General features: G+C 46.5%; 1 protein-coding gene across 2 annotated transcripts in view; it reads right to left on the bottom strand.

The window, feature by feature from the left end:
* Positions 1 to 23,177, bottom strand: part of LOC126535883 (fat-like cadherin-related tumor suppressor homolog) — a 517,574-nt gene that overhangs the window by 11,466 nt on the left and 482,931 nt on the right. Inside the window, exons 34-36 of one of the 2 annotated variants that reach the window (XM_050182731.3) lie at positions 22,238 to 22,534; positions 16,418 to 16,619; positions 84 to 155 (exon numbers count right to left, since the gene is read on the bottom strand). In XM_050182731.3, the coding sequence (XP_050038688.1) occupies positions 84 to 155; positions 16,418 to 16,619; positions 22,238 to 22,534 (571 nt within the window). The remainder of the gene's footprint in view (positions 1 to 83; positions 156 to 16,417; positions 16,620 to 22,237; positions 22,535 to 23,177) is intronic. The other variant, XM_055073317.2, reaches the window with a different exon arrangement.

Below are 23,177 nucleotides of genomic sequence, written 5' to 3'. Positions count from 1 at the left end.
GTGTATGAATATTATGAATTATTAAATCTATAGCTAAGCAGCATGGCTCATTAGCACTACAACTTTTTAGGAACATTGCCTACCTGGGAGATCTGATGCAATGCTAGTGGCCGAGCTCTGGGATGCCAGGGGTGGAGAGAGGGCTGCCTTCAGGTCTGCAAACACAAACGCTGTTGTGACGCATCACCACACGTTGAGGAGCAGGCATGTAGTGTGGAAAGTGCATTCTCTCTTTGGCTTTTGGCAGCACAGCAAACAAAGAGAGGCTGAAGGAACACACGCCAAAGAACTGGAGAGTTTTGTTGTTACGAGAGCAATAGACGAGACAAGATGAAGTTTCTACCACAACACAAGCATCGATGGCTCACATAGCAGGTAGATTTAAACATACAAGGTCTCTTCCTGTCCCACTGGAGCCACTGCCTGGCACCTGTTTGTGTTGCTGAGCATACTACTGGTTGTTGTGTTTCCAAAATTTCAAGTATAGCTTCGTCATCCCACAAGCCTGGTACACAGTACTTCTGTGTCCTTCAGTGTTACAACAGCCTCAAGATCAAGGAACACCAAGACCCACTGTGAAATTATGTATATTGCAGGGAAGTTCACAGAAGAGACAAGTGGCAGCCAAATTACTCTTTTTTTTGTGTACCATGGTAAACTGAGTGGCACTTACATACATAGCAATAAAGTATCATATGTATAGCCATGTCCACTGATTGCTGGCCCTTTTCTGGATGAAGCAGGCTGCAGGACCAGTTGATGGCAAACACAGTCATGGTTATGTGTATAATGAGGTATTTTCAAAATGCTGCACTTGAAATACAGTGGATCCTGGGTTGTGCGTCCCACGATTTTGCAATGTCCCAGGTTTTACAACAGATTAGTGGAGTCCCGGTAAACTGCCCATAGAGACAATGCATCAAAAACTTCTATTACACGGGACAAGATTAAGCATGTCCCGTCTCATACAACAACCTGCATGAAACTGCAAACCGTACGGCGGACATGCGAGAAGCACCACCAGCCTCCAGCAGCTCCATCGCGGCGCCATCCACTCCCGAAGAGGGAGAGCACCCCTTCGCATGCAGAAAATTTCAAGCTCCCCATAGTCCTTTTCCTTTCCTTACTTTCCTGCCCTCTCATTCTCCGTTTCCCATCCCGCTTTTTTCTTTCTTTCTTTTTATTAGAAATTCTTTCGATTGCAATACAAGGAAATAGGGAACACTGGTTACACCCATAGCCAAAAGCTAGTAGGAGGTATAAATTAGAATATGTAACCAAAACTGCATACATCTTGGTTTGTCCTATGCCAAGTTTCCTTCTCACTGATTTCATGCTGCATCCATTTTTTGCTGCTTCCTCTGTCTTTCTCATGTTATAATTCCAAATACCCCTTAGTTTCTCCTTGTTGGTAGGTTGTGACAGTTTGGCAAATTCTATCTGATCTGTTGAGTTGGACACTTTCATTCTTTGCAATTTCTTTAGTAGGTCCTCTGTTACTTGGGAGAGCTTACTTACTGGTTGCCTTGGTGCCTTACCTCCAACATCAATTGCTGCTTCTGAAGCCAGCCTAGCTACTGTTTATTCATTACCTCTATGTCATCTTCATCTCTCTGTTCAAAGGCTGTATATTTGTATGCAAGTACCAGCCTGAATTTGTCTGCTTTTACCCTTACTGCCTACCTGTTTCTTCTTGACCAATTTTGCTCTTTCTCTCTTCAAATTGAGGTAAATCCTAGCCCTCACTTAACTATAATCACTGCACTTTACCCTACCTATCACTTCTACATCCTGCACTATGCTGGGATCAGCAGAAAGTATGAAGTCTATTTCATCTCTTGTTTCACCATTAGGGCTTTCCCAAGTCCACTTTCTGTTGCTATGCTTCCTGAAGAAGGAGTTGATTATTCTCAGCTCATTCCTTTCTGCAAATTCTACCAGCATCTCTCCTCTAGTGTTCCTAGAATCGACGCCTTAGGTGCCAATTGCTTGTTCACCAGCCTGCTTTTTCCCCGCTTTTGCATTGAAGTCACCCATTACTGCAGTGTACTGAGTATGCACTTTTCTCATCGCTAATTCAACATCTTCATAAAACTGATCTACTTTATCATCACTGTGACTGGATGTTGGAGCGTAGGCTTGCACTACTTCTAATCTATACCTCTTACTAAGTTTTATTACAAGCACTGCTATCCTCTCATTAATGCTGTAGAATTCGTCAATGTTGCCCACTACAGTAAAACCTCGTTAAACCGTACATGCTTAAACAGTAGTTTAGTTTTAAAAGTAGTAAAGTCAAATCCCCGACTCAGTGACCATTGAACATAATGTGCTTTGTATCTGCATAAACCATACCTGCTTATTGCATACGTATTGGTTAACACGTAGTGTTTCCACTTTTCGTCGCGCAAACATGGCGGTGCGTCGTCTCCATCGGGTGGCCCGGCCGAACAACAAGTCTCGGAGATCAGAACAATGGCCTCCAAGTGCAATGTGCGTTTGCGCGTGACGCCACATCAACATCAACAACATTTCAGCGCCGTACCAGAGAGTGTTGTTGGCGTCGTGCAAACAAGGACTCGCGTCATGCCGAAGCTCGGATAAAAAAGACGCCAGGTGCTCAGCATAGAAGAAAAATTAGACATTGTTCGTGCTATCGAACGTGACACAAAGAAGCCAGTGCTGGCACGCGACAAGGATCTACTGTTGACTTCGGTGTGTGGCATTTGGAATGTGAAGAAGTTGCTCGGCAGCGCTGCTGCGGCCGTGAAGAGATGTCGGCTACGAGGTTCGACTTTTCGCCATCGTTTGCCTCTGTTGTTGCCGAAGTGTCGACAAGTGACAGTGATGAGGACGACAAGGAAAGCGACAGCACGGGCAATTCACGCCCAACAGCGGCAGAAGGTGTGCGTTACTTCAGCGTCACGAATGCAATCGTCACCCCGCAATGAAAAGGGCACCCAGTGACTTCTGCAGCGCTACCACTCACGTGCACAGAGAACATGCAACGCCAATGAGAAACCTGCCATGTGAGTGTTTGCTGAGAAAAGGGGGCTGGCTGAAGAGCTGGCTCGCAGCTTCAGTAAATTTGAAGCCGCTGTCGTAGCTGCTAGGCCTCCGCGGCATCAAACGAAAATAAAGCTTTTGTTGCGCGAAGTGAATAAATACTGCATGTCTTTTACCCCTTTCATCGCACTCTCTCCGAGTTCCATTTTTGACAGGTAAGTGGGCGATCTCATGCTATTTCAGTTAAGCAGTATTACTGTTTAGTACATACTTTTTCCGAGCTCCGGCCAACTACGGTTTAACGAGGTTTCACTGTATGTCCTGTGGATTAGGAATCCTACTACGTACTGCTTCTTATCTAGGTGACCACTATACAGAGGAAGTGGCCATTTGTCAGCACTCTGTAAGCCTCACCAGTTCTTCTAATCTCACTAAGGCCAATAATATCCCAAACAATGCCTGATGGTCCCTCAAGGAGTCCTGCTAGGCTAGCCTCACTCGAGAGAGTTCGTGTGTCAAATGGTGCCAGGGTCAGTTTCCATTCGTCGCCTGTCCAGGTCAAGAGATTCTTAGCACCCTCGGCTGCATTACAGGTCTCATCGCCACCTTGGTCACATGCTTTGCAGCTGCTGAGGACTGAGGGCCACTGACCTGTGCAGTACCCATAGCAGCCACGATACCTTCATTCGAAGTAGTAATGAACAGGTTACAGAAGCTTTTTCTATACCTAGCGATGAAGTTAGGAGGGCCTTGCAAGACATGAAACGAGGAAAAGCGGCTGGAGAAGATGGAATAACAGTCTATTGAATCAAAGATGGAGGAGACATAATGCTTGAAAAACTTGCGGCCCTTCATACGAGGGCTGATCCAGAAATAAGGTGCCCATCAATTTTAGAAATAGACAACATTGTTTATTCTCATAGAAATTTACATAATTGGAAATATGAAACCTTGCTCTATTTTTATACATAATCACCATCTTTTTCTATGCATTTTTGTAGACGGTGCTCCTATTTCTGTATCCCAATGCCGTAGAACTCTGCCGCCAACCCGTTGAGGAAGCGTTTCACCTCTTCTTTGACTTTATCATCGCTCCGGAAGCATTGGCCACTCAAATGTTCCTTTCACTTGGGAAACAAGTGATAATCACTAGGCATGAGGTCTGGACTGTATGGTGGGTGGGGCATAACAGTCGATCCAAAGTTTGTCAAAAGTTCCTGGTTTTGATGGGAGACGTGAGGTTGGGTGTTGTCGTGATCTGCTGCTAGTCGTCATCACCGGTGGTTCTGGATAGCTCACCTGAGCTGTCTTAGTGTTGCACAATGACTATCTGAGTTGATTGTTGTCCCACGTTCCATTAAACCGATCAGCAGTATCCACTTACGATCCCCAAAAACAATGGCCATGAATTTGTCAGCAGAAGGTGTTTGTTTGAACATCTTTGCAAGTGGCGACTCTGGGTGACGCCCCTGTCTGGATCTTTGTTTTGTTTCGGGAATGAAATGAAACACCCACGTTTTGTCTCCCATAACAATACAGTCCAACAATCCTTCCTTATCTTCTTGACACTTCTGAAAAAAATGGCGAGCACAGTCAAGGTGTTTCTACTTGTGGTCTGATGTCAATAGCCGCAGTACCCATTGAGCACAACACTTTTGATACCCCAATTTTTCAATCAAAGCTCTTTCCACTGTACCATAAGAACTCCCAGTAATCTGAGCAACAAGTTCACGGACAGTGATCCTCCCATTTTGAAGCACTTCGCGTTGGACTATCTCAATAACAGCCTGTGAAACTGACAGTCTTCCACTCCGTTCTTCATCGTGGACTTCCTTCTGACCGGCACTAAGCTCCCTGCACCACTTCTGGACGTGTTGAACAGACGTACACTTGTCGCCACACACCTCTGTCAACTGACGATGAATATCCACGGGTGGTGTCCCTTTGGCATGCAAAAAGCGAATTACGGAAAGAATCTTGCACTTGGCAGGATCAACAATGGGAACCTCCATATCGGATGGCTGCTGAGCCAAGAATGAGCGGCGTAGCCAAATGCGGCCGGGGGGAATCGAGACTGGGGGAACAGCCGCACGCAGCAGTGTTGCCGGATGTCGCCTCGCACCTTCCTGTGTGGTTGGAGCTCTTTCGGAACCTTATTGCTGGAGCAACCCTCGCATTAACTGTCTATTGACTTCAAGGGTCCCATAGAACTGGAAGAATGCAAACATTAAACTAACCCTTTCGCTGTCGGACCTTTCTGGCCGTGACTCACCCCCAGTGTCGGCTTGGTTTCAGGGAACGAGCATAACAGGGAATGAACATAGCAATTTATTTTTGACTATGATTGGTATACAAATAACATAGTCAATGCAATATGCACATTCTGCAGCTGTTATTAGTAAACATCATCATCATCATCAGCCTGACTATAACATCCGTTCAACATCCGAATCTGACGATGCAGAACTCATCTCTTCGTCGCGTTAGACGCTGTCCGAGTCCAAATCCGAGCTCGGCTCGTATTCTGAATCGTAAGAGCCACCGCTCCAATAAACAGACGAAGGTCTCGTGCCGCTCAGCTATCCGAAAGTAACCGCGCGCAGGGAGGATGCGCTTTCAGTCGCCCGCGCAACGGAGATAAATGGGACGTTGTGTGATCAAGAAGAGGAAGATAGAAAAAGGCTAAAACAAAGTTCGAAGGGCTTTACGTTTACTGCTGCAAGTCGGAAGCGAAGGTGCGGCGAGAGAGCGAAAGCGGCAATCGAGTCACCCTTTTCGGAGAGGCAACGGCGACGCGTGCGCCTGAACTTGACGCGCCGTAGCAGACGCACCAACAGAAGAAAAATAAAAACCTTCAAACCAGCGGAGATTACAGAACAACCCTTGAACCCATAACCACACGCGCGCGACGCATGATCCAGCAAACGCGGAGCCACCGCGCCACTCAGCAAAAAGAGAGGGGGGCGTGGCAGTCGCACCGTACTCTTCAATACATGTACTAACACAGGTCGGGGCGAAAATACGAACTTGTAGGAAGAATCAACAGATGGCGTGGCCAAGTCCGGGAGCGCCAGCTTTGCGCCCAGGCGCGAAATTTTGAACGCGCGATAGAGAACGTACCGGTACGTCAGTGACACTGTGGGGGGGAAGCGCGATGACTTACCGGTACGTCCGTGACAGCGAAAGGGCTAATCCACAAAAAGAGAGACATTAAAGAATTGAAAAATTAGAGGCCCATTAGCTTACTTTTAGTATTGTATAAAATATTCACCATGATAATTTCCGATAGAAAATGGGCAACATTTGACTTCAGTCAACCAAGAGAACAGGCCGGCTTCAGGAACTCTACAATAGATCACCTACACGTCATCAATCAGGTAATCGAGAAATCCGTATAGTACAATCAGCCTCTCCATATGGCTTTCATAGATTACGAAAAAGCGTTTGATTCAGTAGACATACCAGCAGTCATAAAGGCATTACGTAATCAAAGAGTACCGGATGCTTACATTAATATCTTCGAAAATGTTTATATAGATTCCACAGCTACATTAATTCTCCAGAAGAAAAGTAGAAAGATAACTGTAAAGGAAGGGGTCAAACAAGGAGACGCAATCTCTCAAATGCTATTCACTGCGTGCTTGGAAGAAGTATTCAAGCTATTAAACTGGGAAGGCTTAGGAGTGAGGATCAATGGCAAATATCTCGGCAACGTTCGATTTGCAGATGACATTGTCCTGTTCAGCAACGCTGGGCACGAGTTACAACAAATGACTGAGGACCTTAAAAGAGAGAGTGTAGGAGTGGGGTTGAAGATTAATAGGCAGAAGACAAAGATAATGATGAATAGCCGGGTAAGGTAACGAGAGTTCAGTATCGCCAGTCAGCCTCTACAGTATGCGACGGACTACCTTAACCTAGGTCAATTACTCACAGAGGACCCTGATCACGAGAAGAATATTTACAGAAAAATAAAAATGGGTTAGAGCGCATATGGCAGACATGGTCAAATGCTGACTGGAAGCTTACTATTATCATTGAAAAGAAATGTGTACAACCAATGCATTCTACCGGTGCTGACATATGGGGCAGAAACTTGGACACTTACAAAGAGGCTTGAAAAGAAGTTAAGTAACGCGCAAAAGCGATGGAACAAAGAATTCTAGGCATAACTTTAAGAGACAGAAAGAGAGCGGTTTGGATCAGAGAGAAAACGGGTATAGACAATATTCTAATAGACATTAAGAGGAAAAAATGGCGCTGGGCAGGTCATGTAATGCGCAGATTAGATAACCGGTGGACCATTAGGGTTACAGAATGGGTGACAAGAGAAGGGAAGCGCAGTCGGGGATGGTAGAAGACTACGTGAGGTGATGAAATTAAATTCGCAGGCGCTAGTTGGAGTCGGTTGGCGCCGGACAGGGGTAACTGGAGATCGCAGGGAGAGGCCTTTGTCCTGCAGTGCACATAAAATAGGCTGATGATGATGATGAACCAAAAGTAGAAATCGGTTGGGCTTTGCATTGCTCAACCACTGCCCACCTTTGTCCCTTCATGTTGACTGCTCATCCACACTTCTGCACATTTTCTTTCAGCAGCGCCTTTGTTGCCATTTCCTTGCACTATCTCTCTCTCTTGCAGTTTCCTCCCAGCAGTGCATGCTCCCATCAATGGACATGTCTGTGTATATGAATGACAGCATCTTTGGTGCTGTGCCTAGCTCGCTGCCTTCACACAGCGCCAAGACCGTTGTCGGCCATCTACTTTGTTGCGTCCAGTGCTGAGTCTCGTGAAAGTGAAACTATCTCGAATAGGGATCACCTGAGAATCCACCCCAGCAAGGATGTAAAGCGCGATAGCATGTGCAAAGATTGAACCAATTAGCATCTGGAAGGCATCTGCATATGCAGATCACATTAGATACACAAGTTCATGCATGCATTTCAAAGCTTTCTGTCCACTTGCAAGCACACAAGACCCTTGCACAAGACTTCTCATGCACCCTTTGTTAGGTTACGGGTTTTGTGATAAGACAGGATATGCGACGAGACATTGCTTTATGCCGGCACTGCTGGTTGCCACCTCGGATGAGGATGGCACCAGAGATCTTCTTCTCCTCTCTACAGTTCTATCTGCATCCCCTCTGGCCTCGCAGGATAGTAGAAAGGGAAGCGCTGTGGTTTCTGCAATGCTTCTGAAGGGAGTCATTGATAATTACAGCTGTCAAGCGGCTAATGTAGCGACAGCCAGGGAGCTCCAGAGAGTATTGCGCACATTCGACGAGGTGGGGTGAAAATGAGATTCTTCCATGGCCTTTCCTCTCTTACTCCTGCCTGTCATCTACATACACGCTCTGAACCACCCCACAACGCGGTGTGTGTGACAGCAGCAACCACAACAGTCCACAGCAACAGCAGCAGCAGTGGGAAAGTCGAAGGAAGAGGCAAAGAAAGCTTCACTTTAAGAAACAACTTGCCGCAGGTGGGAAACAATCCCATGTCTTCACATTATGCGTGCGATCCTCTACCAATTGAGCTACCACGGCGCCATTCTCCCATCTACTTTCTCGGGTGTTACTACTAGAATTAACCCTGGGAGTGTTAGCCAGCGCCACCACTCACAAACCTTGGCGGTGGATGCGGAACATCCTTTCTGCTGCAGGTGTCATGAGTGCATAATCTTTTTGGGTAAAGGCAACTGGTCAATAAACCCACACGTGCTACCTGAAGGCATCAACGTTGCCAGATTTGAGACCCTCATTATGTAATGAACGAGAAGAAAGGGGGTTAACCGAGGAGCCTGATATTTATTAATCATGGCATAATAGGTCAACAAACAGACACCAAGAATAACACAGGGGAAATTTGCTTCTTGTTTTTTCATCCACTTTCATTTCCCTTAATTTATCATTTCTTTAATTCAATCAGTAAGTGCAAGTAATTTCCCCTGTGAATAACACAATATTTTGAGCAAAGTGATCTCATTATAACAAGAGATTACTGTATTTGATTTCACTCGAGATAAGTTGTCTTATCACCAATACAAATTATGTGCTTTCAAATAAATATTCTCCTTGAAAACATCTCGTTAGTATACAGTTGAACCCACTTATATTGATACCGGTTTTAACAATATATCAGTTATAACAATGAAAAGCTACTGCACCTTCAACTTCTGTATGTTTTCTATGGGGAAATAACCCGCTTACTACAATGTCTCCATGCAGCATTATCGGTTATAACGATGAAGTCTGGCTGCTGGGTGTCCGTGCCAAAAGGTAGTGAAATGCGATATCCTTGAAAAAAAAATAACACAACAAATTTGAGCCGCTTAACAATGGCCCTGACAGCCGCCGTGTGCTCATTCTTCAGCCTTCTCCACGCACCTCTCTCTCGTCGCCCTTCCACCGCTCTGAACACAAATGGGCTGCGCCCATAGCTCTATGCCACGCCACTCTCCAAAACATGAATGGACCGCACCAACTGCGCTACCCCCAGATTGCTTGCTGGCTCCTCATTCAGCGCAGTTCAGCAAACAGCTTAACTGCTCGCATTCGTCTTTGTTGGTTGCGTTGAAATCATTCCTGGCCACATGGTTTGGCCATCTCGTTTGACTCGCCACCGAAACGGAAGATGGCTGATCCGCCTGCTCATCATCGCAATGCACGATGTTACTGGTGAAAAGAAAGCACACAGCTATAGATTTGGAAACTAAGTGCTTCTAAACGATGAGGCGATCATCACGAACATGCTTGCATTGGATAACGATGGTGACGACGACAGTGATGATGTTGTAGGGTAGGCTGCCTCAACGTTGTCCTCACAGGAGGCCCGGCAGATGATTCAGTCTCTCCGGTGCTTCGTTCTCGCGAGGAACCTTCCGCCGCACTAAGTGGAGCACCTGGATGCCTCGGAGAAGGATGTCGGCAAGCTTCGCGTAAAGCATGCAAGGCTGATGGACATGAGGTTTTCTTGCGCAAGCCAGTCAGAAGTATGTTGTGAGGTGTTTGTGGCGATCTCACCTCAGCGTTTCTTCTGGATTTCTCAAGTCGGCAGGCTGTCATGGCAACCTTCTCCCATTTTTTAAAAGGCCCCTTTTGGGGCCACCAAGGCGATGCCTCGGCGGTACTCGCATATCGCTTACCGCCTGTGACACCTCTTTGCTGTTGTTATAGCAGTGCCATTCTTTAACTACGAGAGCTGCAGCTTGATACACGCGATCAGAGCGCTCAGGAAGCAGTTAAACGAGTGAACACGATCAGCAGCCGGATGGAGGAATGTGGTGGGGAGAGGCACTGGCCTCCGTGCCATTATAGTTTTCTCACAACAGCTCTGCCATCCCTCTATTTTGATTTTTTCATGCAACTCAGTTATAACAATTATCGGTTATAACAATAGAATTTTCATGGCACTTGAATATTGTTATAAGTGGGTTCGACTGTATATCTGTATAAGGTCACCGCTATACATATTGTATTTACTTGATTCTAACACGCCCTCGATTGTAATGTGCACCTGTTTTTCATGACCAAAAAAATAAAACGCCCTCGATTGTAACACGCATCCATTTGTCATGATCTAAAGAAAGAAAAGTCCTTTACAGTACTGCGCACCTCATTCTTTCATACAGAAATACAACTTCCTCTCATTTAGAAAAACGAAGATTTACTCCCAATGCACTAAAGTTGCGATAAATAAAAAAAGTAGCAGTTTCGCATGAAAGGTGAAGCATCGATTATGATAGCAAATTAGTAGACAGCTATATGAAAAGTAAGGGAAGTAGTTTTATCGGCCATATAAACTTTTAAACATTCGCTCAGTAACTAAGTTAACAAGTACGGTGTCACGCGCACACAAGCATGAACACGTCTCACTCAATGACCGCGGAAACTCTCTAAACGCTGGAGTGAGGAAGTGCGGTAGCAGGATCAAGGAAATTTACCTTTATGCGGCCCTTCGCTTTGAACCGAACTAAGCGACGAGAACATAGCGTGGCGCGCCTAGATACGCAGACTCTTGTCTCTGCCGCAGTTCGCTTTCGAGATAGGGGCCACGCCATACATAACAGCTGCTGGCATAGAATGCCTCTCCTGTTTGCGCCAGTACTGCATGCATGTTTCAGGAACCCCGAACGCCTGTGATGTGGCCCGATTTTCGGCCATCTCTGCTCATGTGATCACTTTCCGTTTAATTGCGGCATCGTGATGAACTCGGCATGTCTTTGCAGTTGGCACTTCCATGCTGATAGAGTAAACGCAGTAAACGGGAAGACGGATGATGCACCAACCTAAGCCACACGTACTACAGCACATGGAGAAAGCTATGAGAGCTAGGCTCGAAGCGTGAATGAGGCGGCCATTTTGAAGTGTCAATGGCAATATGGTAATGCAGATTTAGGGTCGTACTCGATTCTAACGAGCACGCAATTTTTCTACCCGTTTAATTGGATAAAAAGTGTGCGTTAGATTCGAGTAAATACGGTACATTTGCTTTTATGCCAGTCATAACAAATTACACTTGCTGCCTAACCTTCAATTTCTTGCTGCTTAACCTTCAAATTCTTGCTGTATGAAGTTAACCACTTTTGCACAAGGTTTTTGCACAGGGTGAGAACTTCATCCATGACTGCACCCATCATTGAAGGTTATATTTTGTTTGGAAAGTTTACGAGCAGCAAGTATTAAATTTCTAATAAGCATTTTTGATGCCTCACCTTTGGTAGCTTTATATATGTGAAAAAAAAAGTAAAAGGCATTTCATGCGTCCAAGTGCTTTAAGCCCACTTAAAATTGGCAGAGCGAAAAAAAAAAGAAAGCAAGCAAATGCAAGTATACAGTGCAGTCCACTTACAACGATATTGAGAAAGACGAAAAATATGATCGTTATAACCGATGATCGCTATATCTGGACTGCAGTTATCAAAAAAATTTAAAAAAAAATTAAGCGCGTTTGCGCTTTTTACCTTTGCAGCTCTGAACTCGAATTCGCTACTTGCTCTAAAGAATAGATGATGTATACAGTAGGCCGTGAAAAACAAACTTTATTTCTAGCGCCAATGACCGTGTCAAGGATTAGGCGCGCCGAAATAGTCCGAAATCTGCACTTGCTTTTGCGGCAGCTTCAGCTTCACAACCGCGGTGTGCATGGATTCCAGCTGCTGCGCGAACACTGGCGACAATCCTTTAGCATGCATAAAATCAATTAAGGAGTCGATCGACGACAGTGCACTTTGCGTGGACATCATGGTCGGGGTCAAGGAGCCACTGTCGATCTCGTCACTGTCGCTGATGCCGTCGCCACCGTCGCACAACTTTGCGTCTATCGAGACAGCACATCTTCGGCGATCGCCTCGTCGGTGACCTCATCGCAGAACGAGGCAGCACTGTCTGTAGTCAAAAACTCCTCCTTCGACACACCACCTGTGTCACCAGTAGGAACGAGCTCCCAGAGCTCGGTTATGTCAGCGACTTCCACCGGGTCGGTCTCAGCGGGTTGGGGAAGTTCGTCCTTACGCACAAAGCCCGCCTTCTTGAAGCAATTGGTGATGAACCACTGGTAAAGCGCCTCTTTAACATCGGCGTACAAAGGGTCTCTAACCCCTTTTCCGCTGATCGGAATGACCGCTGATGGCTCCTGCCTTCACAATCGCTGTGCTCCCGGTTTTCAAGATGGTTGATATCGTTAACTGGACGAGCTCATACTTCTTCACGAGGGCGCTCACCTTGAAGCCGCATCGAGAGTCTTACAAAATATCCATCTTCGTGTCAAGCGACACAGCTTTGCGCTTTGTCGGCGCCATCTTCGAACTGGGTTGAACCGTTGGTTGCACGCTGCTTCGGTAGCGTCAGCCTGCTATTGCGAGAGAGACGCGGGACAGGCGCCACTGCGCCGCTTTGCTTGTCGCTTCTTTTTTTCTTTCTCTCTCTTTCGGAGCGACTGTGGCCGACGCGCATGAAGCAGCTAGCGCCATCTTGTGGCGCGCTGCGCCAACGTTGGCTGCGCCTACTCGTGCGCGGGCGGGGCGAGACGCGCTGCGCGGTAATGGCGGCAGATACGAACTTACGGAGGTAAACATCGCCTCGTCTCGACATCGTTCGTTTCAGGGAACTAAGCAACGCAAACGTTACGATTATTTGGCACGGAAAACGCCGTCCAGACTGCAACATTTTGATCGTTATATCCGATATGCGGTGAATAACCTATCGTTATAAATGGTTTTTTTCCCCATAGACCTAATGCATAAAATGACACTCTCATGTCGACCCATCGTTACAACCGATATATCGTTATATGTGGTATCGTTATAAGTGGACTGCACTGTATCAGCAAGCTGTACTTGTAGCTTCACATGCATGCTAAGTGGTAAAGAGCGGTGTCTTGGCGACCTACGCAGCTGTATTCCACGACAGACGTGCATGTGTTCCGTATTCTTGAAAGCTGTCACCAGCAATGCAGAAACTGTGCCATCGCGCCGAACATGAGGATTTCTGATGAATCACTTCCGGACATACTACCACTTTCGCGTAACATAGAATGCAGCATGCTGGATGGTTCAAGAGGTTTTGCCCAACCAGCCAAAGCAGTGAGCACTGAAAGGCATCATTTGAGAATACATCCCATGATGTTGCGGCATGATGAGATTGCAATACATATTTAAAAGATGGCGCAGATAAGATGTCTATGCAGTGTTTCGAACAAGGATGATAGTGCCAATGCAACACATGCGGCTGCAGAACAGAATGTGCTAGCCTAGAATTGCATTTTCACCGTGACGCAGAAACTTGAAATCACATCTGCAAAAATGTGCCAGTGTCGTCTGCTGCAGTGCTTCCTCTATGTAAAGGAGGCGATGTCTGCTATCAAAGATAGTTGCCTACCCTGAACACCTTTGCTTTGCTGGATGGTCGCCAGCTGTCAACAGACCCCGTCGCCCAAAAGGAATGCGCGTGTGATCCGCTCGTGCGGATTGAGCGTGTACCAAATTTTGCGACACGATCCGCTTTTGAGCGTCCGCCCCAGTCCACGTGTGGTAGGATGAGGATGGAACAGACTGGCAGATTGACCATGTTTCGGCCCTAAAGTTGGGATAGCCCTTCTGCATTTTAGAGAAAATCTGGAAAGCAAAACTTTCGTGCACTAAATAAAGGACTGCCGCAAAACACAGGTCCACTATTAAACTGAGAACCTCATTGGTATTGAGTACAAAGGAACGTCACTAATTCATTAGTTTCAGATGTAACACAGCATTCGATACTATTCAACAGAAATTCTACTGACAAAAAGAAATTTCCAGACCTTCATATACTAGAACTGAGCTGTAATCAGTGCTTGCATACTAATTTGGTGTTCCCTTTAATAAGAGTAGACCGTACTGTACATCTTGATTATGTGCCGACGTTACTGATAGCTTGCTATATTCGTGTTATGCAATGCTAGGACACTCCCAAGCATGTAAAACACCGTCATTTCCTGCCCAAATTTTTTGAGCATTTTGCTAAAATTTTATGATATTCGATATTCAACTTAATACAGTGAAATCTCGTTACTACCAACGCCACATTAACAAACTTTTCGGATTAAGAAACTTTTTAGAAAACCATCGCTGACTTCTTTATGGCTTCAATGCAAAAATATTTCTGTATTATAAACTTCGGAATACCAAACATTTCAGAATAACGACCATTATTCTGTTTCCGTGTCATGCTAACAATGCCTCAGTACTACGAACTAATATTCCAAAATCTGGGGATTCCTAGATTTCCATGTATCTTTCACAGCAGTCGAAACAGTAGGCTAGCAGATGACAAGGTGCAGAAAGTGGACGCCATGGCGCATGGGTTCAGAAAACCTGAGACGGCGCTCAATAAGCACGGGAGGAAATTTTCTTTTATATATATATATATATATATATATATATATATATATATATATATATATATTCCGGAGGTGAAGACGCATCAGGTTTTGCGAGCGCATGCTCTGCCCTAGCAAGTGTCGCCTAGAAATGGAGGCACGTCTCTTCCTTCTTTCTCCCTTCTTACTGCGCATGCTTCTTAATTTCGTGCTTATTTCTGCAGCCGTACTAACTACCCGTGGAGCAATTTAACCTCCGCTCTCGCGGGGATGCCACATGCTCACATTTTGGACATTCCAGACAGTTTCCTTTATGTGCGATTGCACTTTCGAATAGTTCAGGTGCTCACCTCGAGTGAGACAGTTGTGGTGTCCATGGCAAGCAATGTGAAAACAAACAAGAAACATTGCGCTTTCTTTTTGTGTGCAGATTTCTCAGCGTCAGCATCTGCTTTGCATGCATCACTTACGGTGCTTTGGTGGTGCGTGGTGGCAGAATCTATGGAAAATAGCAACAGCACAGGCCGAGAGCCAAAAGCGACGTTTTCATCGATAGCTCAAACGGTGACAACTTGTGAACTGATGGGTTGATGAGTGGAATGGTTCATTTTGGGACTTTCACTATAACGACATTTCAGAATAATGAACAATTTTCGGTGGTCCCACATGACTCATTATATTGAGATTAGACTGTATTTAGGTTTTTTTTTTACTCAATTCAATATTCGATTCAAAATCAACTATTCGGTATTTGCACAGCCATACTTGAAATGCTTCTGCTCCCTTATTGTCTGCTTCCAACAAATGCCGGCATACATTCGCTATTGTGCTCATCTCTCGTTTTTTCTAGCATAGGAATGCACGAACATTATAGCAACTTCAGATAAAAAAAATTCGGATAACAAATGTTCCATGTTTCCTGTGTTACCACTGCATTATTGGACACTCTGACCAGTAAGCTTCCCATTGCACTAAAAAGAATGGGTACCACAAATATTGTTTGTCAATCCATCTATTGTGTGAATACAATTTGGTACACAGAAGTACTTTTGCAATCAAGGCCTGCTATTTTCAACAGCGAAGTTGGGCTGCACGTATCGGTGTTGCACGTTTGGTGCAAATGAGTGGTTGTCTGTGCTATGTATGTTGTCTGTGATCCACGCTATTTAACACTATGCTGGCCGCTTTCTGAGTGGTCACCACCTACTCTGGTGAGAGTGCTATGCTGTGCTGCCACAGAGTTGACCACAGGCCACATATTCTGCAAAATAACTTTGACGCACCTTTTAAAAAAAAAAAAAAGACGTGCAGTAAAGAATGTAGCCTTGCCCACCTAAGTGCCACCTATGGCAAGAGGCCGAAGGAACTTGAGTCTGCCAACAGAAGCTGTGCGTGGCACATTTTAATTGTTAAGGTAGTCATTACCTGGATCTATATCACATGGAGAAAACAGTGTCACCTCTGTCCACAGCCAGTCAAAAGAGCCTAAGCAGAGGTTCAATGTAACTCATTAGGTACTCACTATGTGCACATGCTTTGCTCATTGATTTTGGCCTCACCATTGGGAATCTTGTCAAGGTAGAGGCCCTTCGGCGGAGCGCTGCCCGATGGAGTGCGAGTGTGGCAGCGCAGGTCATTCGGTTGGTAGCGTGACTCGAGATCATCAGCAGCGCTCCCATAGCTGCGCACCGTGTCAAAATTGTTGAGAGTGGCCTCCCGGGCAGTTGTGTACGAGGCTGGTCGCTGCTCCAGGTTGCTAATCTGCAGAGCACGGCATCATTCCCATTGTATTCAAACCAAACAGAGAAGTACGCCTCTCAGATGGCACTCGTTACAAATTCAGCAATGAAAAAACAACAGTGTATTCATACTTTATTTTCATTTATTATACCCTTAGGGCCGAAGGCATTACAGAGGGGTGTGGGTAATATACCGTATTTACTCGAGTCTAGGCCGACCCCGATTCTAAGCTGGCCCCCTAAAGTCCGAAGCTTTCTATATATATATAGCTTTATATATATATAAGCTTATATATATATATATATATATATATATATATATATATATATATATATATATATATATATATATATATATATATATATAGCTTTATATATATAAATATATATATATATATATATATATATATAGCTTTATATATATAAATATATATATATATATATATAGCTTTATATATATAAATATATATATATATATATATATATATATATAGCATATATATATATATATAGCATATGCCCATAAAAGCGGGTGCGTACTTGTATCTGTGTTTATTCTGACAAAGGCTGTGCCACAGCCGAAACGTTAAACCATTAAAGATGCAATTTTCGTAAGTGTGCTCCGTTTCTTCAACTACCTATGCACCGGACCTACAGAACTTTTCCTTGTATTATATATATATATATATATATATATATATATATATATATATATATTACCTCGAATGTAGGCTGAACAAAAAACGCGAGGACAGTGTTCACAAAATGCAAACAGCATTTATTGAATCTGAACGTGCAGAGCTCATTCAACGTCGTCGTCGCTGCTAGACTCGTCGCTGTGTTCCTTGTCACTGTCACCTTCAAACAGTGCACTATCTTCGGTACCGTCAAGTGCATTAGATGTGCTGCACTTTTTAAAGGCGTGCATGATCAAAGTACCTGGGATGTCATCCCACGCTGCAGCTACCCAGCCCGCCAGCTGCGACAGCGATGCACGTTTGATGCGGCCTGTTGCCATTAGCATGTGGTCTTCGTCAGTCAACCAGTCCGTGTAATATTTCTGCAGATGATCCTTCAAAGGTTTGTTGATGCAGACATCAAGTGGCTGCAACTGGCCTGTCATGCTGCCTGGTATGACAGCGAGGTCCGTGTTCGCTTGGGCGAGCGCAGCCTTCACGTTGTCGGTCAAGTGCCCACGATAAGAGTTGTAGGGATGCGCGACTCTCGCGCGTCCCCAGATATCTTGTTTTCCCCCATCTCCTGCAATCCCGCTTCGCCGCGTGGCCTGTGTGACGCCCGCGGCGGTCGATGTGGTTGAAGCGCAGCGCGAGAGATGGCGCGAGTGTTGCGCTGCTACCGGCGGGGTTACTTGGGTGCGGGAGCGGAAGGCGCTTGCTCTTGAATTCGAGACAGCAAGCGGTACGGACGTGCCGTGCCGCGCGTGCGCTGACCCATGCTTCTGCGAGACCGTCTCGCGTGGCCGCCTTGGAATGCGCCACCGTTCGCGTGACAGTACGCGCGAATGACCAGGCGTTGGGATCCAGCATGGGGCGAACATATTCGCTCGCTATCCGGTCACGGTGAGTCGGACTTCTGGATTTGTCGCGCGCCCATCGGCATGTTTTGTGGATAGCAACTCGGCTAGCAGGCATTGATCTATGAAAGGTGCAATAAATGCCCTTGTGACTGTTTGCACTACTGTGTTGTCGTTCCTTTGTCCCAAGAGTACGGGTGAGAGAACCCCACAGAGTCGACGACTAGGAATGAGTTCTTTGTCAAAAGGGTTCCTGGACGCCGCCGCCACACAATCTTAACCCACTCTTCCACCATCATCATCCACCCGTTCTCATTTGCCCGCAAAATGACATTTCTTGGGAAAGTTTCTCGAGCAAGCAGTGTCTTCCTTTTAAATATCATATAAGGAGGGAGTTTATGTCCATCAGCTGCGCAGAACAGCATCACAGTTGCACGCTGCTTCTCGTAGCCCGCAAAGCGCACCTTCACCTCCTGGGCACCCTTTTAATTCACGGTGTACGCTACTGGCATATCAAAACACACAGACGTCTGGTCGGCGTTTCCGATTTGCCGAAGGTTGTAGCCTGCCGCTTCTCTCTTTCGCAGCACGTAGCGCTGAAAAGCTATCAGCCTTTCTTCGAAATCGCTTGGCAGCTTCTGGGTGATTGAAGTGCGACGTCGGAGGCTGAAGCTGAAGCGCTTCATGAATTTCTGAAGCCAGCCCCAGCTGGCTTTGAAATTCTTTGGCGTGACTGTGTTGCTGTGCGTTAGCATGGATGGTAGCCATCACCTCGAGCCTTTCATTATCGGGCTGTCAAGTATGTTCTTTATTTCGGGAAATCCTCGGTGTACGCACACACATGCAATCTGCATTCCGTCCCGCCACACCGCACACAGCTTGCTTCGCCAATTACTTCTCTCACTCAGTTCATTGTCACCCGCTCCCCACATTCCGACCGCGCACGTTGCCACACACCGTTGCCTACTGTCAGGATTGGGGGCTCAATCCCATCGCTCGTGATCCGTTGTCAAGATTGGAGTCCGACATGAATTAGAAGGTTGCTGGCCCATGCCGTCATCCAACTTATCTACGCTGCGGACGTTGATGAAGGGAAGAACTGCTTCTCATCGAGAACGAGGAATATGGGTTTATTTACAGTATTTATATCAGTCTAACATGACTGCTTGAGAAAGAGTCTCAGTCCAACATGACTGCTTAAGAGAAGTGTATCGAGCATCCGCACAACAGCAGTTTTTAAACACTCTGTCCTCCCGCGATACCAGGTGATGCGAACGTTCGTTTAGTCATCGCAAGCTAGCCGCCTCTCCGCAGGACGGTTTACACACACACATGCACACACACACGTGTTTACGGTCCGAAACCGACACCACATGAATTTCATAGAACTCGGAGCCGTTCCGGGTAGCGCGTTGTCTTGCGTCTTGGTCGGTGCGTGGGAAGGAGCGCAAAACGGCGTTCCCACAGCAACTCGCACACCCGTAGCAGATCAGGTCCGCGTTGGGGAGTTTGGTAACAATAGTTGGCCCGCCGAACTTATTCCGTCACAACGGCGACGAGGCTAGAGGTTGGCGGCGGTTTCAGCACAAAGCCTGCTTCATCGAACGCATCCTAGCTGAAGCGATGGAGAGTGGAGGATGCGCGTATTGTTCCCCGACACAAAGTCGATTTAGTCACGCTGTGGCTAGAGGTTGGCGGCGACGCTCCCGTTATGTTGCCACCATAGTCGTAACTGGGTGGCAAACTTGCGCTGCAGCTGGCCGTTCTTAACACTACCGTCAAATGACTGCTACTCTACACAGTTGCCTACTGTCTCGTGCCTGCGACTCTACGCCACCTGGCGTCGGCCCAGTACTCTCACAGTTCCCCCCCCCCCCCCACCCTTTACCCTGTGAAGAGGTGTCACACTCACTGATCTCGGGGCCGTGCCGATGTTTGGAGAGATGGAGTCGGGAGACACAGGCGAACACAGCGAACAGATTTTACTAATAACCAACCCAAAATAAAACACACTCAAAACTCAACTGACAAAGATAAACTCCACACTTGAGTAGCCTAAATATGTGCTTATTCTCCTCTACGTGTGTCCTTAGCGCGTGTCGCGCGCAAGTCCGGCGACCCTGGCCTATGGCTGCACGCTAACAAAAAGGGAAGCTCTTGCAAAGTTCAGTCGTGGTGCGTGTCTCCAAGTCCGATGTGCGTCGGCTCTTGATCCCAGTCGGTGCTCCCGCCAACTCCGCAAGTTTTGCTTCCTTGGTATCGGCCGGCCAGCTCCTCTGTCTCGGATGCCGGCGCCCCGAACTATGTTGGTGACGTGTCACACAGGCCTGCCTGGCTAGGTCTAACACCGGGCTCCGCCGCTACCTCTCCGTGTGCTGACGAGAAGCCCCGGACACTATCGTCCGTGCTGGTCTGCCGAAGGAGGGGGATCTAATTCCTGGAGTGCCCAGCAGCGCCGTGGGAGGCTGCAGCAGGTCCAGGGAGCCTCGCTCGAACGTCACCGAGGTCAACGGCTACACCCTGGGTTGCCAGCGTCACGATCCTGTCCGAACCTCCATGGGTCCCGTCGCCAGTACGAAGCTGGTGCTCCAACCTTCTTGGCAGAGAGCCACGTCGATAATCCCACCTTGGCGCTGCTTCTCCTCCGATCACACCTCAGGTCACGCGCCTCAAGGGCTCGTGCCGTTCGGACCGGTCGGCGCACATCGTCCTCTTCTTTTCTTTTAGTGCCACATGCCTCCTACATATGACAAGAGGGCTTCCAAGGCACATGATAAGGGCTCAGCTGGTCTGCATTAGTGAGGCCTTTCTGTTTCCCTGTAGCCGGGTCTCATGAGTCTGTAGGCATTGCGTCCAATGTGTGCAGTCACTCTAAATGGTGACGTGCGTCGAGGGGCCACAAATTTTGCAGTTCTAAGGATACACCTTCGTTGTTCATGCAGCAATTTGTCTGAAGTACACAGACATTTGCTTGCGTGTGCGGGTGAACGGACTCATCATTGCTTAAGGGGGAACATGGGTCTTAAAAACTGAAAATCATGAAATAAATCGATTTTTGGGAACTACTTCTCAAGGCATCTATAATGCCTAATCTATACTGTACCAAAAAAATTTGCCCAAAAATGCACCCTAAGTGTCCGAAAAAAATTATTTTGCCAGCACGGACGGCAGGAAATGACCCCAAAATCCCACAGAAACATAGGATTTCATGGAGCTATTTCTCGTCTTTCCCGCTGCTGAGTGCCGCCATGTTGGTATCATTCAAAAGCTTAAAGTTCTGCCTTTCAGTTCCCCACATCCTTGACGACGATGGCCACATAGAAAAAGTGCAAACGTAAAACAATCAGGGACCAGTCTGACGAAGCTCGCAACGCACTCGGCCCTCCTGTTGGCTAGTTGGTATTCCATTGTGGGCTAGTTGGTATTCCATTGCAAACTTGACTACAGCGCGTACAAAGACAAAAGGACCGAAAGAATGATGAAAATAGGTACTTAGACGTGTAGTGGCTGCTCACACTTGATGTATTAAATTTCACCAGCAGCATAAAAACATTATAAAATTCAGCACAAACTCAAACATATTCTTAGATTAGATAGAAACAAATGCTAGAAACTGTGCCTGCTCCCGCACTGCCAGCAATATATTTAATCTGTTGCGAACATCCATATCCAACCAAATATTTGAACATGATTTAATACCTTGCTTTTGAATCAAATATGAATAGTGATAATATAATATTCGATGGTACTTGAAATTTTCGAACATTCGCACACCCCTATTTTTTGTTGTCTACAATGTGGGTGTCTTTGTGTCCAAAGGCACCCCACAGGAAATAAGGTGGGAAGACTTATGGGGAGGTGAGTGCTACGAGTCATGTGAGATCATGCTGACATTGATCGATTCTGTTCCCAGCAAGTGCCAAGTATGGAAACCACCACTGGATCCTTATATTTCCCACATATGGTTGGCCAGCCATGTTGTGCTGGTGTGCAGGCTGGTGTTATGAGCAAGTGGGGGAGAGAATCCCAGCCTTTCCCACAGCTCCAAAGTTGCGTGCCTGGTTTACCACACAGGTGCATACCCTGAGTAAAACCCACACCTTTACCTTTGGCCTGACGTTGGTTGTAGCCAGAACGTAATTCTTGGCAGTCACAGTGTTGCTGCACTGATGGTTTCCACGATGGTGGCGAATGTGGCAGCACTGCCGGCAGCAGCACACCAATGCCAGCAAGAGAAGCAGAAGCAGCACAGCAGCACCCCCTAGGGGCCAGGCAAGGGGCAGGCCCTCAAAAGCACACGAGCCATCACCCAGGCAGCCACATTGGAAGCCATCTGCCAGCTGCACGCAGCTCTCCCCCGTTTCACAGGCTGTGCACGCCTCAACCAGTTCACAACGGTTGCCCTGTCAGAAAGAGGACAGTAAAACTTATTTGGACACAGTGCAAAGGAAGGTGATACACACAAGTGTTGCGGATGTTCAAACTCCTCGCAAAGAAAAACTCTGCTTACAGAAAATGGGTCCCAAACTTTCTCTGACCCGGTAAAGTGCCACAGTAAAAGGTGTCAAAATTGCAACTTCTTGAGCGCCCCTGACAATGCTACGACACTTCCAGTATGCACCCGACAAATCATCTGTCAGAATGGAATCCAAGTTTTAAGCTGGTGATGCACTGTAGTGCACGTGATGGTTGTGTGGAGATTGTGGCACAACCCGTTGCCTTCTTTGTTGTGGGAGGGCGATTCACTTACCATTCCACGGCAGCAGAGAGCCTACTGGTCACTCAGCTGTCACGAATCAGCCTGGAATCCCTTCCCATAGTAATTCACTATCACTGTTGAGCACAAGCAGTGCAGCTCTTTTACACCCCATTCACACATGCCAGCCCAAGTAAATACCTTTCCAATGCTTGCATGATGGCTGCTCAGAAGAGGCATGACTCGGTTCATCATTGTGACTTAGAGATGCAAATATGGTTATACACACAAAATACTGGGCTTTTAACTTCACATTTTAAACTGAGATTTCAATTTGATATACAGTTCAC

This window comes from Dermacentor andersoni, chromosome 4 (assembly GCF_023375885.2).
Source record: "Dermacentor andersoni chromosome 4, qqDerAnde1_hic_scaffold, whole genome shotgun sequence".
NCBI classification, from domain to species: domain Eukaryota; kingdom Metazoa; phylum Arthropoda; class Arachnida; order Ixodida; family Ixodidae; genus Dermacentor; species Dermacentor andersoni.
This window is presented reverse-complemented; position numbering and strand designations above follow the sequence as displayed.